General features: G+C 44.5%; 1 protein-coding gene across 2 annotated transcripts in view; it reads left to right on the top strand.

Moving 5' to 3' along the window:
* ITK (IL2 inducible T cell kinase) overlaps positions 1-15592 on the top strand; it is a 51005-nt gene extending 35413 nt beyond the window's left edge. For both annotated transcript variants that reach the window (XM_054567896.1, XM_054567897.1), the window contains exons 9-17: positions 4779-4861; positions 6653-6786; positions 7129-7203; positions 8873-9044; positions 9425-9641; positions 10582-10646; positions 10735-10853; positions 13052-13209; positions 15521-15592. In XM_054567896.1, the coding sequence (XP_054423871.1) occupies positions 4779-4861; positions 6653-6786; positions 7129-7203; positions 8873-9044; positions 9425-9641; positions 10582-10646; positions 10735-10853; positions 13052-13209; positions 15521-15592 (1095 nt within the window). The remainder of the gene's footprint in view (positions 1-4778; positions 4862-6652; positions 6787-7128; positions 7204-8872; positions 9045-9424; positions 9642-10581; positions 10647-10734; positions 10854-13051; positions 13210-15520) is intronic.
* Positions 15593-16273: the final 681 nt, after the last annotated feature.

Below are 16273 nucleotides of genomic sequence, written 5' to 3'. Positions count from 1 at the left end.
AGCCAGCTCAGCACCTAGTTCCCTCAGTTTATATGATTGGGTAATATAGTAAAATTTGACCAGTTGAGAAGATTGCAAAATGAATTTAAAAACCTGGATTATACTGAGTTTAAACAAGTGTAGTTTTGTTATTTTCCATTACACCCTGGTTCATGAAGTGCTGCTCATGTGCGCTTATAATGATTAACCAATAATGGATTTATTTCATTTTTATTAACTAACTCTCCTGAGGCACTAACCCATACATATTTTTTCCACTAGCACAGAAACCCTTTATCACATACCTGCTGTACGTAGGAACCCAAAACTGTACCTACGACAAAGTGGTCGCTCAATAATTATTGTTGAATGAATGAATACATCAAATGCTTTATAAGTGGTTTTATTTTTTTAAGATTTTATTTATTTATTTTTAGAGAGAGAGGAAGGGAGGGAGAGAGGGAGAGAAACATTGACATGCAAGAGATACATCAATCGGTCGCCTCTCTCACGCCCCCAACTGGAGACCTGGCCTGCAATCCTGGCATGTGCCCTGACTGAGAATCGAACCAGCAACCTTTCAGTTTGCAGGCCAGCGCTCAATCCACTTAGCCACACCAGCCAGGGCTAATAAGTGGTTTTAAACTAACAGCTGTGCTTAAGGAGAAGCTGGCTGATGATCATGAGCATTATTGGGGGAGCTTTTTAAAAAATACAACTTCCAATACTCCAGCCCTCACCGATCAGAACTCTGGAGGTGGCACTCAGGTGATTCTGGGACCTGCCTAAGCGTGGGAACCACAGAAAAGCATTTCCTATGGTGTCCTATCAAGTCTTCAGATAACACCTCCTCCACGGAGTTGCGCATGCTCTCCCTCGCCCTTTGAACCCTCCCAGGTTTTCCTGACCTTTGAACCCTTATAGTGCAATGCCATTAACTCTCCAGTGGCACTGTTCTCACTCTGCCTTGGACCTCAGCAGGTTCTCTTCTGTCTAAACCCATTTTGCTAGAGGGCAAATTCCTTGCAAGCAGGCCCTCCATACCTTCCAGCATTGCACACTCTGGGTGGCCTGGATTTCGGGCAGGAGCCTTATCTTACACATTGATTTATCTTACTTCCATGCTTCTAAGTTGTCATTAAAGATCCAATATTGACTTATGAATGGGTTTGTTTCAAGAAAAGAAAAGAACCATCCCCAGAATAAGGAGTGCCTATGTGTCAGACCCTCTTAGAGTACAATGTGGCGTGACAGGGCAATGAAGCCTCTGTCTGTTGTTTTTGGCATAACCTGACCTATGTGTCAAGACTGTCTTCTGTAAGATCAGCTTCAAATCATATGGACAGAAAGAGAGAGAGATAATCCTAACCCAGTCAACCTGTCTCATATGAAAGCAGACAGTGGAATGAACACGTCCAACAGAGGGTACCCCACAGCACGTGGTGAGAATGGTAATGGCAGTGCCAATAATTCTTGTTCTGGTATCACATTCCAGGAACCGTTCTAGGCGCCTTTCATTAATCCTCTCCGCAATCCTACAAACATCATTTTACAGCCGGGAAAACTGAAGCTCATACATTTAATCAGGAAACATCTAGAATTCACAGAATTATAGACCATTAGAATAAGAATTCCCTTTAAAAACATCTGTGTTATTCCTTTTGTTTTATAGGCACATACACTGAAGCCAAGTTCAGAGCGTGAATCAGTGGCATAGTCCGGGCTAGGGCAGGGGTGATTCTTATACACACACACGGGTGCACACTTGCACAACACACACATGGTTAATAAGAGGATATAGGAGTTAAGTTCTATTCTCCTATCCCTGTCCCTGTATTTCTTATCCATGTATTTTACCTCCTTGGAATGATTTTCTTTCTCATGTTGCTTGTTGACTAATTTTTTCCAGATAAAGTATAAAAGGTAAATTAAGACTTTGAAAATGTCCCATGGGAGTGAGTTCCACCCCTGCCCCCGCCTGCCCCAGGCTGCATTGCCCGGGTCGGTGCCACCTTATGTGATGGTGGTACAAGCAAAGACCCTTCAGGCCCCCGTGTTGTTGGTGGCTGTGACTTCCTCTGAGCCCTTTTCAGGAAGTAGGTGGTACAGCATGTGCTCAATGCCTCATTTCCTTCAGAACTCAAGGCCACCTCAGCCCCAAACCAGTTTCCTGTCGCGATCACTGACTGTCACCTAGGACAGCTACACGGCAGGGACAGCTCGGAACCTCCTGTGCTCGGAGGAGCCGACTGCGGACCTCACCTATCCTTCGTCTCATGTCTGTGGATCACTCTTGTTAACAATGGAGCCCTGCTCTGATTCCAAATTTTTGTCCAGAGAGTAAATGGCTTCTTAGAGAGAATACCAACAAAAAATGTTCTTAATTAAATACAAGAGGTGTTCACACTCCCCTCTTCACAAGACAGTTGGTAAATCTCTGATCCTTTTATTTTTTGTGTGTGCATGTCTCTTCCCCTTTAGAATAAGTTACATATGCAGATAGTCACCTTTATTGAATTTTTCTTTCTTCCTGCCTTGAGTTTAACCCGTCACATTTCAATGAGGTGAAAGCAAAAGCTTCAGCTTTTGGCAAAAGGAGAGAAATTTTGAAGACAATCTATGCTACATGTGATGCATGGATGAATATCACAAAGATAATGAGAGAAAAAACTGATGTCTAACAATGTATAAGTTTAAGGTGTACGACAGAATGATTTGATAGATGTGTAGATTGTAAACTGATCGCCACTATTAGTTAACACCCATCACCACACAAAATTACAAGGTTTTCTTCTTATAACTTTCAAGATCTACTCTCAACAACTTTCTAATACACCATAGAAACTTTCAAATATACAATTCAGTATCATGAACTGTAGTCACCACACTGTACGTGACATCCTCGTGACTATTTTTCTTATAGTCACGAGTTAGTTCATACCTTTTGACCACCTTCCTCAAATTCCCCCACTCTCCAGCTCCCCCTCCCAAACTTCAAAAGAGACTCTTGAGACCCTCAGCAGAGATAAGAAGAGCTTGGGGAGTTTCACAAAGTTCACGTGGTCAACAATATTTTTGGCAAGAATGAACAATATTGTAAGGGCCAAATTGCCCCAAACCTCCCCCCACTTCCCACTGACACACACTCACATACACATCCTGCAGGTTCAGGGCCACATTAGAGGAAGCAGGTCATGTTCCTGTGCAGGGTAAGCTTTCTACCTATTAGTGCTATCCTGTGAGACAGAGACTCTTCATCAAGACTGTTTTAAAGAAGGGCTGCATGTTTGGCTGAGTCAGTGGTGATCACACTTGAATGGCTGTAAGAATCTCATGGCAAGCGTTTGAAAAGGTCAGGCACCAAGGGCCCTGGCCTTGGAGTCTCTAGTATGTGGTTATGGGGTGGAGCGTGGTCAGCTGTTTGCTGTTGCTGTTTTGTTTTGTCTTGGGTAATTGTGACCACCAACAATGTTCAGGACACCGGGGCTTTAGGTAGGTAGGCCAGGTCAGTCGTTCTCAACCAGAGGTGATTTTGTCCACCAAGGAACACTTGCTAATGCCTGTCATCCAATTGTTAGAGACCAGGGATGGTGCTAAACATCCCGTAAAACAGGAAACCCTCCTACCACACAGAATTACAGACCCAAAATATCAATGGTGCTGAGGTTGGCATAAGCCTGGACTAGATAACCTTTATATGGATCTTTCTAACCCTGAGATTCTAGGATTCAATCAGCATGGCCATCTGTGGATATTATTTTTATGTGTAGACGACCCGCCTTTGGGGTTGGGGGCGGAGGGGCCAGTGTTGTTCTGAATTGTATGTACTTTGCTCCACTTGTCACAAGTGTAGGCCCACCACACAAGGCTCCTGTCTCCGCTGGTCTTCAGGGAACGACTGCACTATGACTAAGTTAAATAAATCAGCTAATAGGTTTTGTAAATATTACCAGCAGAGATTTATAGAGGGGTGGGAAGAGAGCATTACACATGAAGTACTCAAAACAGAGTTAAAATTTTAAAGTTCCCACCAGGAATGAATAAACTTCTATATCCATTTGCTTATACTGATTCTATCAGCACTAGCAAAATTGTCAGGAGGAGTAAAGGGTACATGTTTGGGCCTTAGCCTTTCCTCTACTTCCCTCATGCAACCATGAGCTTCATGTTTTTTCTCCTTTTGCCCTACAGCAAAATAAGCACTTTGAAAAAGACCTAAAAAGTATTTTTTCATTAAGGAACTGATGAAACTTCCAGGACAGAAAGCTTATGCCCTTGTAGGGGAATGGAGAAGTGGCTTCTACCATTTGTGGAATGGAGACATCATGGAGTAGTAGAAAGAGTATGAGCTTTGCTCACAGGCCAAGTTCAAGGTTCAAATTCCAGGTCGGCCACTTAACGGTTATGGGTCATGAGAAAGTCACTTCAGCTCTTTGGCACTCAGTATCCTCATCAGGAAACTGAAGATAGTAACATCTAGATTGCAGTGTCGTGGTGAGAGATGGACAGTATCTGCAACGAATCTGGTACATGGTGAGATCCAAGAGGTCAGAGCTTGGGTCTGTTTGTCTTTGTTACTACTTATATCATCACTAGACTATTCTCTGACCCATGGTAAGAGCTCAAGAGATATCTATTGAATGGATATATAAAATGGTGGCTATGATTGCTGAAAGTCTGCTCTATGCAAGGCTGGCCTACAGAATTCCCCCTGTTCAGGAGCAAGAAAGTTCACAAGCTGATCACATGAGCCTGGTTTTCTAGGATCGCTAAGCTTCCATTCTTTCTAACCATTCCAGGGCAAAGAAGGAGCCTTCATGGTACGAGATTCCAGGACTCCAGGAACGTACACCTTGTCTGTCTTCACCAAAGCCATCGTAAGGTATGGTGCTCACTCACCCATCCGCATGGGGAGAAACAGTCCTGAAGGGGGCAGGGAAGGGACACACACAGCAACGTCAGCAGAGCAAGAGGTCAAGGGGTCACTGGGAACGGTGTGTTTTCTCTGATCCCCCTGAGAGTGTCAAGGCCAGAGAGATTAAGGACATAACTGGCCACTTAGCTGGCAAGTAGACAGAGCAGGGACTGGAGGCCAGGTTCTTTTCCCAATTAGCACCCCTGAGTGCAGAGCTATGAAGAACTAAAATACCTGGCTCTGTATTTGGTGAGTTCATAATTAGTTACATAGAAAAATAAAAAAGATTGTTTTGGCTGGAAGCAAGAAGATATGAATTCTAGTTCTTGCTCTGCTAATACAGCTACCTATCTACCATCTACTGAGTCCTTACTATGTGCCAGAACTTTAGAAACCATTCCAATCCTAATAAGCCCTCAAGGTAGGTGTTTCTGTGCTCCTTTTGCAAAGAAGAAACTGAGGCTCAAAGAGCTGCTGGCACCTCCCGGAGGCAATGGAGATGGAGTGGTCCAGCCCCATCATGCTTCCTCCAGCTGCCAGTGAGACGCTCACTGCATGGACGTCACTGTCAGGACCTCAGCGTCCATCTTCGTAAAATGATGTCAAATCCTCTTCTAATTAGAAAATTAGGAAGAATAAGAAGTTTGGGAATGACCAAAGTGAAGGATGAATTAAGAGAGAGAAAAATAATTATTAAGGGTCTTGGGGAGGATGGAGGATGTGAGCAAGACTCAGCGCGAGATCCAGGGTTCAGACACGAGACAAAGAGGAAGGGTGCTGTCCAGGGATGGAAAAGAATGCTGTGCACCTCACAGTGACGAGAGCGACTTGCCACTCCATGAGACGGGATGGAGAGGAAGTGAGAACTAAAGCTGTACGGGGTCCCCCAGATCGCCCCCAGGTTTGGCGATTCACTGGGAAGACTCACAGGATTCAGCATGCAGTCGTACTCAAGGGTGAGATTTATGACAGCAAAAGGAATCAAGCAAAATCAGCAAAGTGAAAAGGCACAGGGGGCAAAATCCAGCGAAAAGCAAACACGAGCTTCCAAGGGTCCTTTCCCAGCAGAGTCACACAGGACAGGCTGAATTCTTCAGGGCAGAGTGACGTTTACCAGAGAAGTTCATGAGAGACTCAGCGCCCAAGGTTTTCACAGGGGGCTGGCCACCTAGGCAGGCTCTGCTGGACACGGAGCAAAATTCCAGGCTCCCAGAAGAAAAGCAGGCAGTGGGCAGAGCCACCTTGTTTAGACAAACAATGTAGGCACCAGGAACCACCCGCAATCGTTAGAGAATGGTGAGAATCCTCCCCGAATCCAAGCGCCCAGACACCAGCCAAGGGCCAGCCTTGGAAGCAGGCCTTTCTGAGGACAGCAGCCACGGCTGCTCTGTTCACTCTGCTGCACACATCAAATTGGTGCGAAGGAGCCTGAGATGCTTCCTGAGCACATGCTGATAATGAGTTAAATCCACAGAGCAGGAGCAGGGAAGGCAAACATGCAGCCCATAAGAGACCGCTCCCCACTTAGTGGCTGTGGAAGAAACATCACAGCACTGACTCTAACTGGGTCCCCAAGCAGCCTCCGAGTCCTTAGTGCAGTGTCCAGGGCCAATCTGTCAACACCGACACAGGCTGAAATACATCAGTCGTCCTCGTGAGAGGGTGAAAAGCAAAGCTACCAGGAGTCTGACACCAGTCGGTGTTTCTGTGCCTAAACATTTCTTCTTAATCACTGCATTTGTGTTTTATTTGTTTAAGTGAGAACAACCCCTGTATAAAGCACTATCACATCAAAGAAACAAATGACAACCCCAAGCGATACTATGTGGCTGAGAAGTATGTGTTTGATTCCATCCCTCTCCTCATCAACTATCACCAGCACAACGGAGGCGGTGAGTCCTCAAGGACGGGGGGCCCCTCTCACAGGAACTTGGAGAAAAGTGACAGGTGCCCAGCCTGGTTTCTTCATGTCAAACAAGATGACCTTATGTAATAATTAAATATACAAACAGAAAGGGATGCCAAATATTGGTTTATAGTATGTATTTTCCATTAGCAAATTCTGCAGTAGGAAGCGTGGAATTTCACCACCTGCCCACCTGTTCCTGGCTCTTCTCAGAGAGGGTGTGATATCAGTGACTGGGCTTTGGGTTTGATTTCCTCCTGGTGGTTTAACTAGGATGGTGGGTACTGTCAGGCTCTAACCACAGCCTTTTGCTTTTTAATCAACCCAGGCCTGGTCACTCGGCTTCGCTACCCGGTTTGTTCCTGGAGACAGAAGGCCCCCGTCACAGCAGGGCTGAGATACGGTGAGCAGCACCTTCAGGGATGTTAGACGTTTGCACTAAAACTCACATCTCTAAAGGTCTGGGACAAATCCGAATGGACTTTCTGTGAACCTAATTCTTTCCCAGACTTACAATGACCACTAGAACAGGTACACTGTATATGTGTAGAGGGTGTGTACAAATAAACACTTACGTGAGAAAAAGAGTTATCTATAGGAGAACATTTATCTTGGCCAAATCAATGTCTATTGGTTTTAGTTAAGTATTCATCAATGAAGTGATTACTGAATACCTACTTTGTACAGAGCACTCTACTAAATGCTATTAGAAAAATACCAGGTGACAATGCCTTAGTACTGTGTCCCTGCCCTTTTTTCTAGAAATTTGTATTATCTAGTCGGGTTCAGGTCCATTGCAAGGGCTGTAAGCTGACAGCATCCAGAAGGGTTTGTTTGCATTGTGTGAAATATTTTTTTGAAGGCCATTAGCAGGGGCGTGAATCTCCAGTGTCACAGGCCCTACTACCCATTCTTGTCCTGTGGGACTGCTTCACCCACTTGTGATATCTGCCTGGAGCCCAAAGGCAATGACTTTGCATCCCCTTGTCCAAACCGTGCTGGCTGAGAAGGCTGTGTAATTTTCATTCGGTATCTCCCACATCAGTGGTTCTCAAACCTCAGCATGCATTCAAGTCACATGGGGTGCCTATTCAAAATGTTGACTCCTGGACGCCCCCCAACACTTACCAAACAATCCCTGATGGAGGGGTTCTGGAGTCTGCATTTTAAACAAGTGCCCGAGACGATTTTGACCCAGGTGGTTAGATGGTACTGCTTTCCTTACTATGAGCTCCCATTCCTAACAAGCATCATGTCTGATACACAGTAGGTACTCAGGGATGTTTCCTGTCGAGTCTCTGCCTCAGAGGTAGACATCGAGCTGTCTGTGGCACTAGACCAAGTGTCAGGAAAGGAAAGCGCCTTTTAGTCTCCTGAAAATAAAGTTATTCTAATAACTGTAGAATCCCAATGTATCCATGCTGGGTAGGATGTCAGAGATTAATTTATGAACCCAATCATCTTTGCCAGTGTGAAAATTGTGACTCAGATCCCTTTTATTTGTTTATCGAACACTTATTGAGAGCCTACCGGGTGCCAGACACTGTACTGGCTGGCCCCTCTGTCCTGGTCTTTTCAAATCCAATTCCTTAGCTCCCACCCCTGCTGAGGCCTAGCAGAGTGCTGTGTACAGAATGGGTGCTCTTGATGGTTAAATCGAGAGTGAATGAACGATCACCTTAAATGAAATTTGATTAAATGAAATTTCCTCTGTGTGAAAAAAATGACAATAATGATTTTTCAACCACGTATAGAAAATGGTTGGGACCTTACAAGAACCCTTTCATTTGCTTTCTTTAATATCTTGTTTAATGCCATTCTCCTTCCTCTTTCCATGTAATCTCCCCCACATACATTTTTCATGGTTTTAAATGCATATCCTATGTTGTTATTTGGAAAAAAGATCATTTTATCTATCTGTGATAGCTCTAGATCTAGGACTTATAAGATTTGCCATTTTGGGGTTGTATTAATGATAGGCTAACATTCTAGGGAGGGCTATACAATCTTCTGGTAGCCACTACCTCCTATCTATTGCTTACCAACCCTGGGAAACCCCCTGTCTCCTCCAGGGAAATGGGTGATCCATCCCTCGGAGCTCACTTTTGTGCAGGAGATTGGCAGCGGGCAGTTCGGATTGGTGCATCTTGGCTACTGGCTCAACAAGGACAAGGTGGCCATCAAAACCATTCAGGAAGGAGCTATGTCAGAAGAGGACTTCATAGAGGAGGCTGAAGTCATGATGTGAGTGGTCCACACGCGGGCATGCGCGGATGCCTGGGGGGAACGCTCTGCACTGTGTTCTCTAAGTAGCACTCTGATGCCATGCTGTGCCTGCGCTCTGCTCAAACCCAGCAATGGCTCCCTGTGGCCCGGGGAATAAAATCACACTCTCACTGTGGACTGGAAGGTGTGTCATGGCCTGGCCCTTGCCCACTTAGGAGTCTCATCTCCTACCCATCTCTCCTCTGGTTCACAACACGCCATTCATCCTCACGCAAAGCGGCTGACTCCCTGCCATCCTTCCGGTTTAGGCTCAGAGGACATGTCTTTGTTTTTGTTGGGGTGGGGTACATTTTGCAGAGACTGAGTTCGGACCGTCTCACTGTCACCTTTTCCTCCAGGAAACTCTCGCACCCCAAACTGGTCCAGCTGTATGGGGTGTGCCTGGAGCAGGCCCCCATCTGTCTCGTGTTTGAGTTCATGGAGCACGGCTGCCTGTCCGATTACCTGCGCAGCCAGCGGGGGCTCTTCGCTGCGGAGACCCTGCTGGGCATGTGCCTGGACGTGTGCGAGGGCATGGCCTACCTGGAGGAGGCGTGTGTCATCCACAGAGACCTGGTAAGAGGTTGCAGGGCAGCCACCTGCGGGCTCAGGAGGAAGGGCCCTGAACAGTAGAGCTCCCACGACTGGGGATGCGTTAATCTATAGCAAGTCAAGGCTGCCTGCCTTTCCCTCCCAACTTCCTTCTTCCTCTGCCCCCTTTGGGGTGTCCGAGAGGGCAAGTGTTTCATGAGGATTTAGATCTGGGCTCCCGTCCCAGCCCCACCTCTAACTTTAACTCTAGGAGTCTGTCTACATTCCTTGAAAATGAAACCAACAGCCTCTCTTCACCTCCCTGGGGCCTCCTGGCAAAATGAGGGAAGTTTTCAAACAAGCAGTTTTTCTTGAAGTGTTATCCCTGGAGCTGCTAGAATCACATTGGGGCGACCCTAAAGCTATCCGCAGCAGCTCTGGGGGCCGGGGCTCGGGAATGTTTATTTTAACATGTCCTGCCATGGGACTGTAGGCACGTGAAAATTTGAGACTCTGGAGTCTTTTATCACTAAGGGCTCTTCCAATGCAACGTTCTGTGATAGTAACTGGGGACGAGGTACTCTCCCGATTGAGAAAGAGTTGTAAGAGGATTAGCAACCTCAGAATATTCCTATTTTAGTCAAATGGGCGACAGCCTCTTCCCATCAGCCCTAACGTGAACATTTCTTATCGCATCAGGTTGCATTAGATTAGAGCATATCACCCATTAAACAACACTGCGGATTTCTCTTCTAATTAGGATTCCAGAAATGAAGATAAAAGACCAAATTTACTCATCCTGATAAAGGATCTTACACTCCACTTTCTAGCTGACTTCCAGCAGGTGCTTATGAAGCCTAATTAACATTTGTAAAGCACCTCAGCGCCCCTGTACCACAGCACAGAGGAAAATAAAGGACCACAGTTGTGGGCGACTCCTTAATTACTGATTATCTGCCCTTTTGTCGTTCTATCTCTTCTCCAGGCTGCCCGAAATTGTTTAGTGGGAGAAAACCAAGTCATCAAGGTGTCGGACTTCGGGATGACAAGGTAAAATGGGGATGGGGTGTCCCCCAACCAAGCCTCAAGGATGGGGCTCAGGCCCTCTGATCATTCGACATTCTCCACTCTCTCCCAGGTTTGTCCTTGATGATCAATACACCAGCTCCACAGGCACCAAGTTCCCGGTGAAGTGGGCATCCCCGGAAGTCTTCTCCTTCAGTCGCTATAGTAGCAAGTCGGATGTGTGGTCCTTTGGTGAGTGTCATCCTGGCCCCATACCCACATGATCTCGGTCTACCGGCCCTTGAACTCCGGGTGGTGAGGGAGTGCCACTGGTAGTCTGCATGAAGGGGTCCTCATTATTGTATTTGTTCTTAAAGATCTTTGAAATGGGGGAGGGTAAAAACGAGAGTGGAGACGGGATTCTGGTGACAGCTGCTGTGAGATCAAAAGCTGGAGGAGTCAGGAGATCAGAATATGAGTTCCTTGAGGGCCAGGACCAATTTTGTCCATTATTATATTCCCACACTTAATCCTCAATACCTATTTACTTATTCATTCAACAACACTCTATAGACCATTTGCTATATGCCAGGGCCTAATCTTGGTGCTCACAATACAGTGGTGGATAGGATAGGAAAGATTCCTCTCCTAGCTAAATTTTAGGAGGATACAGATTATGTAAACAAGCTAATCAACATGTCTATAAGATAAAGTCAGATAGTGATAAGCAAGTGCTATGAATAAAACAAAGTAATGGGAGAGGGGGTGATTGGGACGGAGAGGGAGTCTGTTTTAAATTACGTGATCTGGGATGGCCTCTCTGAGGAAGTGACTCTTGGGCAGAAATCTGAATGATGAGAGGGAGCTGTTTCCATTGGAAGATTCAGGAAACAGCGTCCCTGACAGAGGAACCAGCGAGTTCAAAGGCTTGGCTCAAAGAGAACGGGTCGAACAGGAGGCAATGACGTTGGCAGGCAATGATTGGAAATTAGAATTTCTAATAAGTGAAAATGGCCACAAATAAGAGGCAGAGTGAATGATGTTGGTATGGTAGGACGTATTAAATATTCTTGCTGGAGTTGTCGCGACACCCTAAGCTAAAGCATGATGCACAAAAATATACCAGACAACCTCTTTGCTTTGAATTACAAGAAGGATCATACTTTAGGTAGGAACAAGTTGGAGTCTGATGTTGCCTTTCTCTATAAAGGGAAGGTTTGCCAAGAATATTGACTAGTACTAAAAACCAGGAAGAAGCTGACTAATGAAATCTCTTAGGAGAATAACTAGTTTTAAAGTCTTCTCTAGCCTTTTAGAATATCTACTTTCAACAACAAAATGGTTTGTTAGTTCTGAGTCCTTCTGGACCGTTCCTTAAAATGGTTCCCCTATTCAACAGGCCTAGCTATGGCTTTGTTAGCCAAATTTAAGTTACAGAATGAACTTCGAAGAAATAAAATTGCACTAGGACAATCTCAGAAGATTCTCCCTCCTCCAGTGTAACTAGAAAGGGCAGGGCTGGTGTGCACCCCACTGTATGGGGGGTGCAGCTCATCACGCTTGCACCCTGCCGGATGTCCCACCAAGAGATGTTTGCAGCCGTGGCCACTTAGGCACATTCTCCTTCTGACTCTGAAAGGGGTTTATTCTGCCACAGACTGTCAGCCTGGGAATTTACTGCTGCATCTTATAATGAGAGGGTTCAGCTAAAGTCCATCCCTGCCTGGGATGTGTCATGCGGAGTGTCCAAAGATGACATTAGCTGACAGAAGCGGAGTAGAAAGGGTGACAAGACTTGGGGTGGGGGGAGGGAACGGTAAGCCTTAGAAACAGCTGCCTGGGCGGTCTGAGAGCTCAATGCCTGCAGTCAGGCCATTGCACTTTGTCATGCATTCTAAGGTTTGGGCGTGACCTGTATACTTTGGGTGGAAGAAGAAAAGGGATTAAATCAGGTTATCAGAAATGGACAACCTGAAGATGTGTTTTGCTTGATCTATACAGTATTTTTTTTAGAATCAAATTCAGTTTATATTTCAAAACTCTCAAGATATGACTTCTTTCGAAAAAGCAGAAAATGTGGTCATCCTGAGCCCTCGTTCCCAGGTGGCCTACCCTGCTGGAGCTAAATCGCAGCTGTGCCATTAGGACAGAAGTTTTGATCTCCAGTTTGCCACAGATCTCGCTAGTCCCTATTATACCTCATTCATGTCACTTATTTACATCATCTGTAGCATTTGAGTTAGAGATAACAAAGGGCTGAGTTTGGCATTCTTCCCCACTAAGAAGGTGGGGAATCTCTGTTCTTTAGAAATAGGAGAGGCCTAATAAGCCTCAGGTCATGGGGACTTGGATCTTAATGTCAAGGAGTCTGTGATTTCCAGGTGTACATTTGTTTGTTTGCTATTTGTGAACATTATCATTAGCTGTGCTGCGCTCCCCATTTCTTGTAGGTGTGCTGATGTGGGAAGTCTTCAGTGAAGGCAAAATCCCATATGAAAACCGAAGCAACTCAGAGGTGGTGGAAGACATCACTACTGGATTTCGTTTATACAAGCCCCGGCTGGCCTCCTCGCATATCTACCAGATCATGAATCATTGCTGGAAAGAGGTCAGTAAAGGAAGTGGTTTCCCACTGCATTATAACCTACAGCTTCAGAGTCTTCCCCCTTCCTTAGAGAAAGGAACCCTTTAGAGGATGAGTAAGCAGAGACAAATAAAATAGAGTAGTAGGAAAGTGACTTTGAGTGTCTATTAACTCGAGAGGCTCCCCACCCCTAAAAGACCTGGCAGTGACCTTAAATATCATTTGATTTGCTACGTAATGTCACAAGCCATCGATATACTGTGAGAGAAAAAGAGTGGGTGAAGCTATGTCAATGTTTTTAGAGAAATAAAATCATTTGTGTAACATCGTAAAACCACTGAATGTAGATAAAGCTAGTCGTATAAATTGGGGATCAGAAGTTCACTTGTGCTGTGAAATATTAAAATGACTTAGAGTTCATTTTATTCGTTCAACAATTCAGAAAGGGAATCCAATGCCTCTGCCCTGTCCCAGGCGTCTCAGTCATCCCACGCCTGGGTTGCAGGCTCTGCCTTGAACCACACTGGCACAAGCCTTAGATGTCCTTTGGTGAGTTAGGAAAATGTAAATTTCAACCAAAGTTGAAAGTTGCTGAAACAAGGAGTTAATACAAATTCAGATCATTGAAGGGCAACAAGGTAGAATTGAAAAACTATAGAGTACTTGGGTTTTGTCTCAGCTTTGCCTTGTCTTAGTCATTAATCTTAGATAATTCTCTAAACCTCCTCTTTCTTACTGGTAGAGAATGAAATAATGCTTGATTTGTAAGTCCATAGACCTACGTTCATAGGTCTTTTATAACCAGAAACAAAGAAACAAACAAACCAGGGCACAAAACAAATCTAGTCCACTTCACAAGGGTAATTATAATAGTTGACATTAACACATTTTTTTTTTTACTTAGCAAACTTTTCTATTTAGAAGTTTTAGATGTACAGAAAAATTGAGCAAATAGTATAGAATTCTCTCATATCCTCCTCCCCTATTGATAATATTTTGCACTAGTGTAGTATATTGTACAGTTCTATGAGTTTTGACAGATGTATAATAGGTTTCTACCACTATATAGTATCCACTATATAGTATCATACAGAATAGTTTTACTGCCCTAAATCCACCATGCTTCACCTACATTTATTTATTCTTTCTCCCCTTCTCCCAAACCCCTGGCAACTATTGATCTTTTTATTTTCCGAGCTTTACCTTTTCTATAATATTATATAGTTGGAATCATATAGTGTGGAGCCTTTTCAGATTGAATTCTTTCACTTAACAATACGTGTTTAAGATTCCTCCATATATTTTTGTGGCTCGATTGCTTGTTTCTTTTTATCTCTGAATACTATCCCATTGTATGGATACACCACAGTTTGTTTACTCATTTATCTACTGGAGGACATCTTAATTGCTTCCAATTTTTGGCAATCACAAATAAAGCTGTCATAAACATTTGCAGGTTTTTGTATGAACATAAGTTTCAGCTCAAACTGGGTAAATATCCAGAAGTGCAATTCCTGGATCATGTGGATAACACTATGTGTAGCTGCTTAAGAAACTACCAGATTGTCTTCCAAAGTGGTTGTACCATTTCGCATTCTCACCAGCAGGGAGAGCTCTTGTAGCTCCACGTCCTCACCAGCAATGGCATCATCAGTGTTTTGGGTTTTAGCCATTCTAACAGGTGTATAGTGACATCTCTAAAACAAATGGTAGCTTGTTTTAATTTGCAATTCCGTACTAACATAGGATGTTACGCATATTTTCATCATACTTGCCATTTGTATATCTTCTTTAAGGAGGTGTTTATTTAGATCTTTTGTCCATTTTTAAATCAGGCTTTTGTTTTCTTGCTTTTCTTGCTTTTAAGTTTTAAGAGTTCTTTGTACATTTTGGATATAAGTCCTTTATTAGACATATATTTTGAAAATATTTTATCACAGCCAATGGCTTGTCTTTTCATTCTCTTAACAATATCTGTTACAGAGTAGAAGTTTTTAATAATAACAAAGTTCAACATCAGTTGTTTTTCCCTTTATGAATCATACTTTTGGTGTTGTACCTAAAAACTCATTGCAAGGCCTAGATTATCTTCTCGAATTTTTATCAGTTTTTCATTTTACATTTAGGTCTGTGATCCTTTTGAGTTAATTTTCATGATGGGTATAAAGTCTATGTCTAAAATCGTTGTATTGCCTATAGATGTCCAATTGGCCTAGCACCATATTTTAATATTTGAAAGCAGCAGAGGGTACTGCTCTTGAATTCTAGTTTTCTTTTGGAATTAGCTATGACACACAAATACAAGGAACTCAGAGTTCTGTTCTTCCCTCTCTAGAAACCAGAAGACCGGCCGCCTTTCTCCAGACTCTTGAGTCAACTGGGTGAACTTGCAGAATCAGGACTTTAGCAGAGACGCAGCTGCAGATCCTGAGCAGGGGAAGAAACCTTCCCTCCATAGAGCATTAAAAGCCGCCACCAGCCCAGGACTCCCCAGAGGCAGCTGGCCTGCGGTGCCAGTCCCTGGGCTGCCACAGAGGCTGGCACTCAGCCACAGGCCCGAGCCTCAGCCAATGAACTGAGAGCAGGTCCAGAGTGGCGGCCGTCCCTCTACCTTCCCTCCAGCCTCTTATCTCGGGCGGTGCACAAACCTCAATCTGACAGCTTTCAGGCAACATTTCTTGCACTTCTTCTTAGAGAAAGAGAGAGACAGAAGAGGGCCCTGGATTGTTATTTTTATTGTTATTTTAAACATGGGTCTAGGGTTAATGGTCAAGGGACTTTTCATTTGACCTGGCAACATAAAATCCCAAGGGATGGAACAAGAAGACTGAGGAGCATGACTCCCTATTGAGCAGAAGTGCGCATTAATTAAGGTCTGAAAGAGTAAGCTCCTCCATCGTGATGCTGTTGGCCACAGCTTCCGGCCACAGACGACGACGGAGCAGCTGCTCACCTCAGAGGCCGGATATCCGGCGTTGTGAGTCTTCACTCAGAGCACACTGCCACCTTTCTCCTTGAAGGGAGCTTAATGGACTCGGGTGAACAGTTTCGGTCCCACAGTTGGAGCCCTGGATAACTGGTCTGGGCA

The sequence above is a fragment of the Pteronotus mesoamericanus genome, unplaced genomic scaffold (assembly GCF_021234165.1).
Source record: "Pteronotus mesoamericanus isolate MK-2021 breed Mesoamerican mustached bat unplaced genomic scaffold, CSHL_Meso_final contig_2, whole genome shotgun sequence".
NCBI lineage: Eukaryota > Metazoa > Chordata > Mammalia > Chiroptera > Mormoopidae > Pteronotus > Pteronotus mesoamericanus.
Note: the sequence above shows the minus strand (reverse complement) of the source record. Positions and strands in the feature narration are given on the sequence as shown.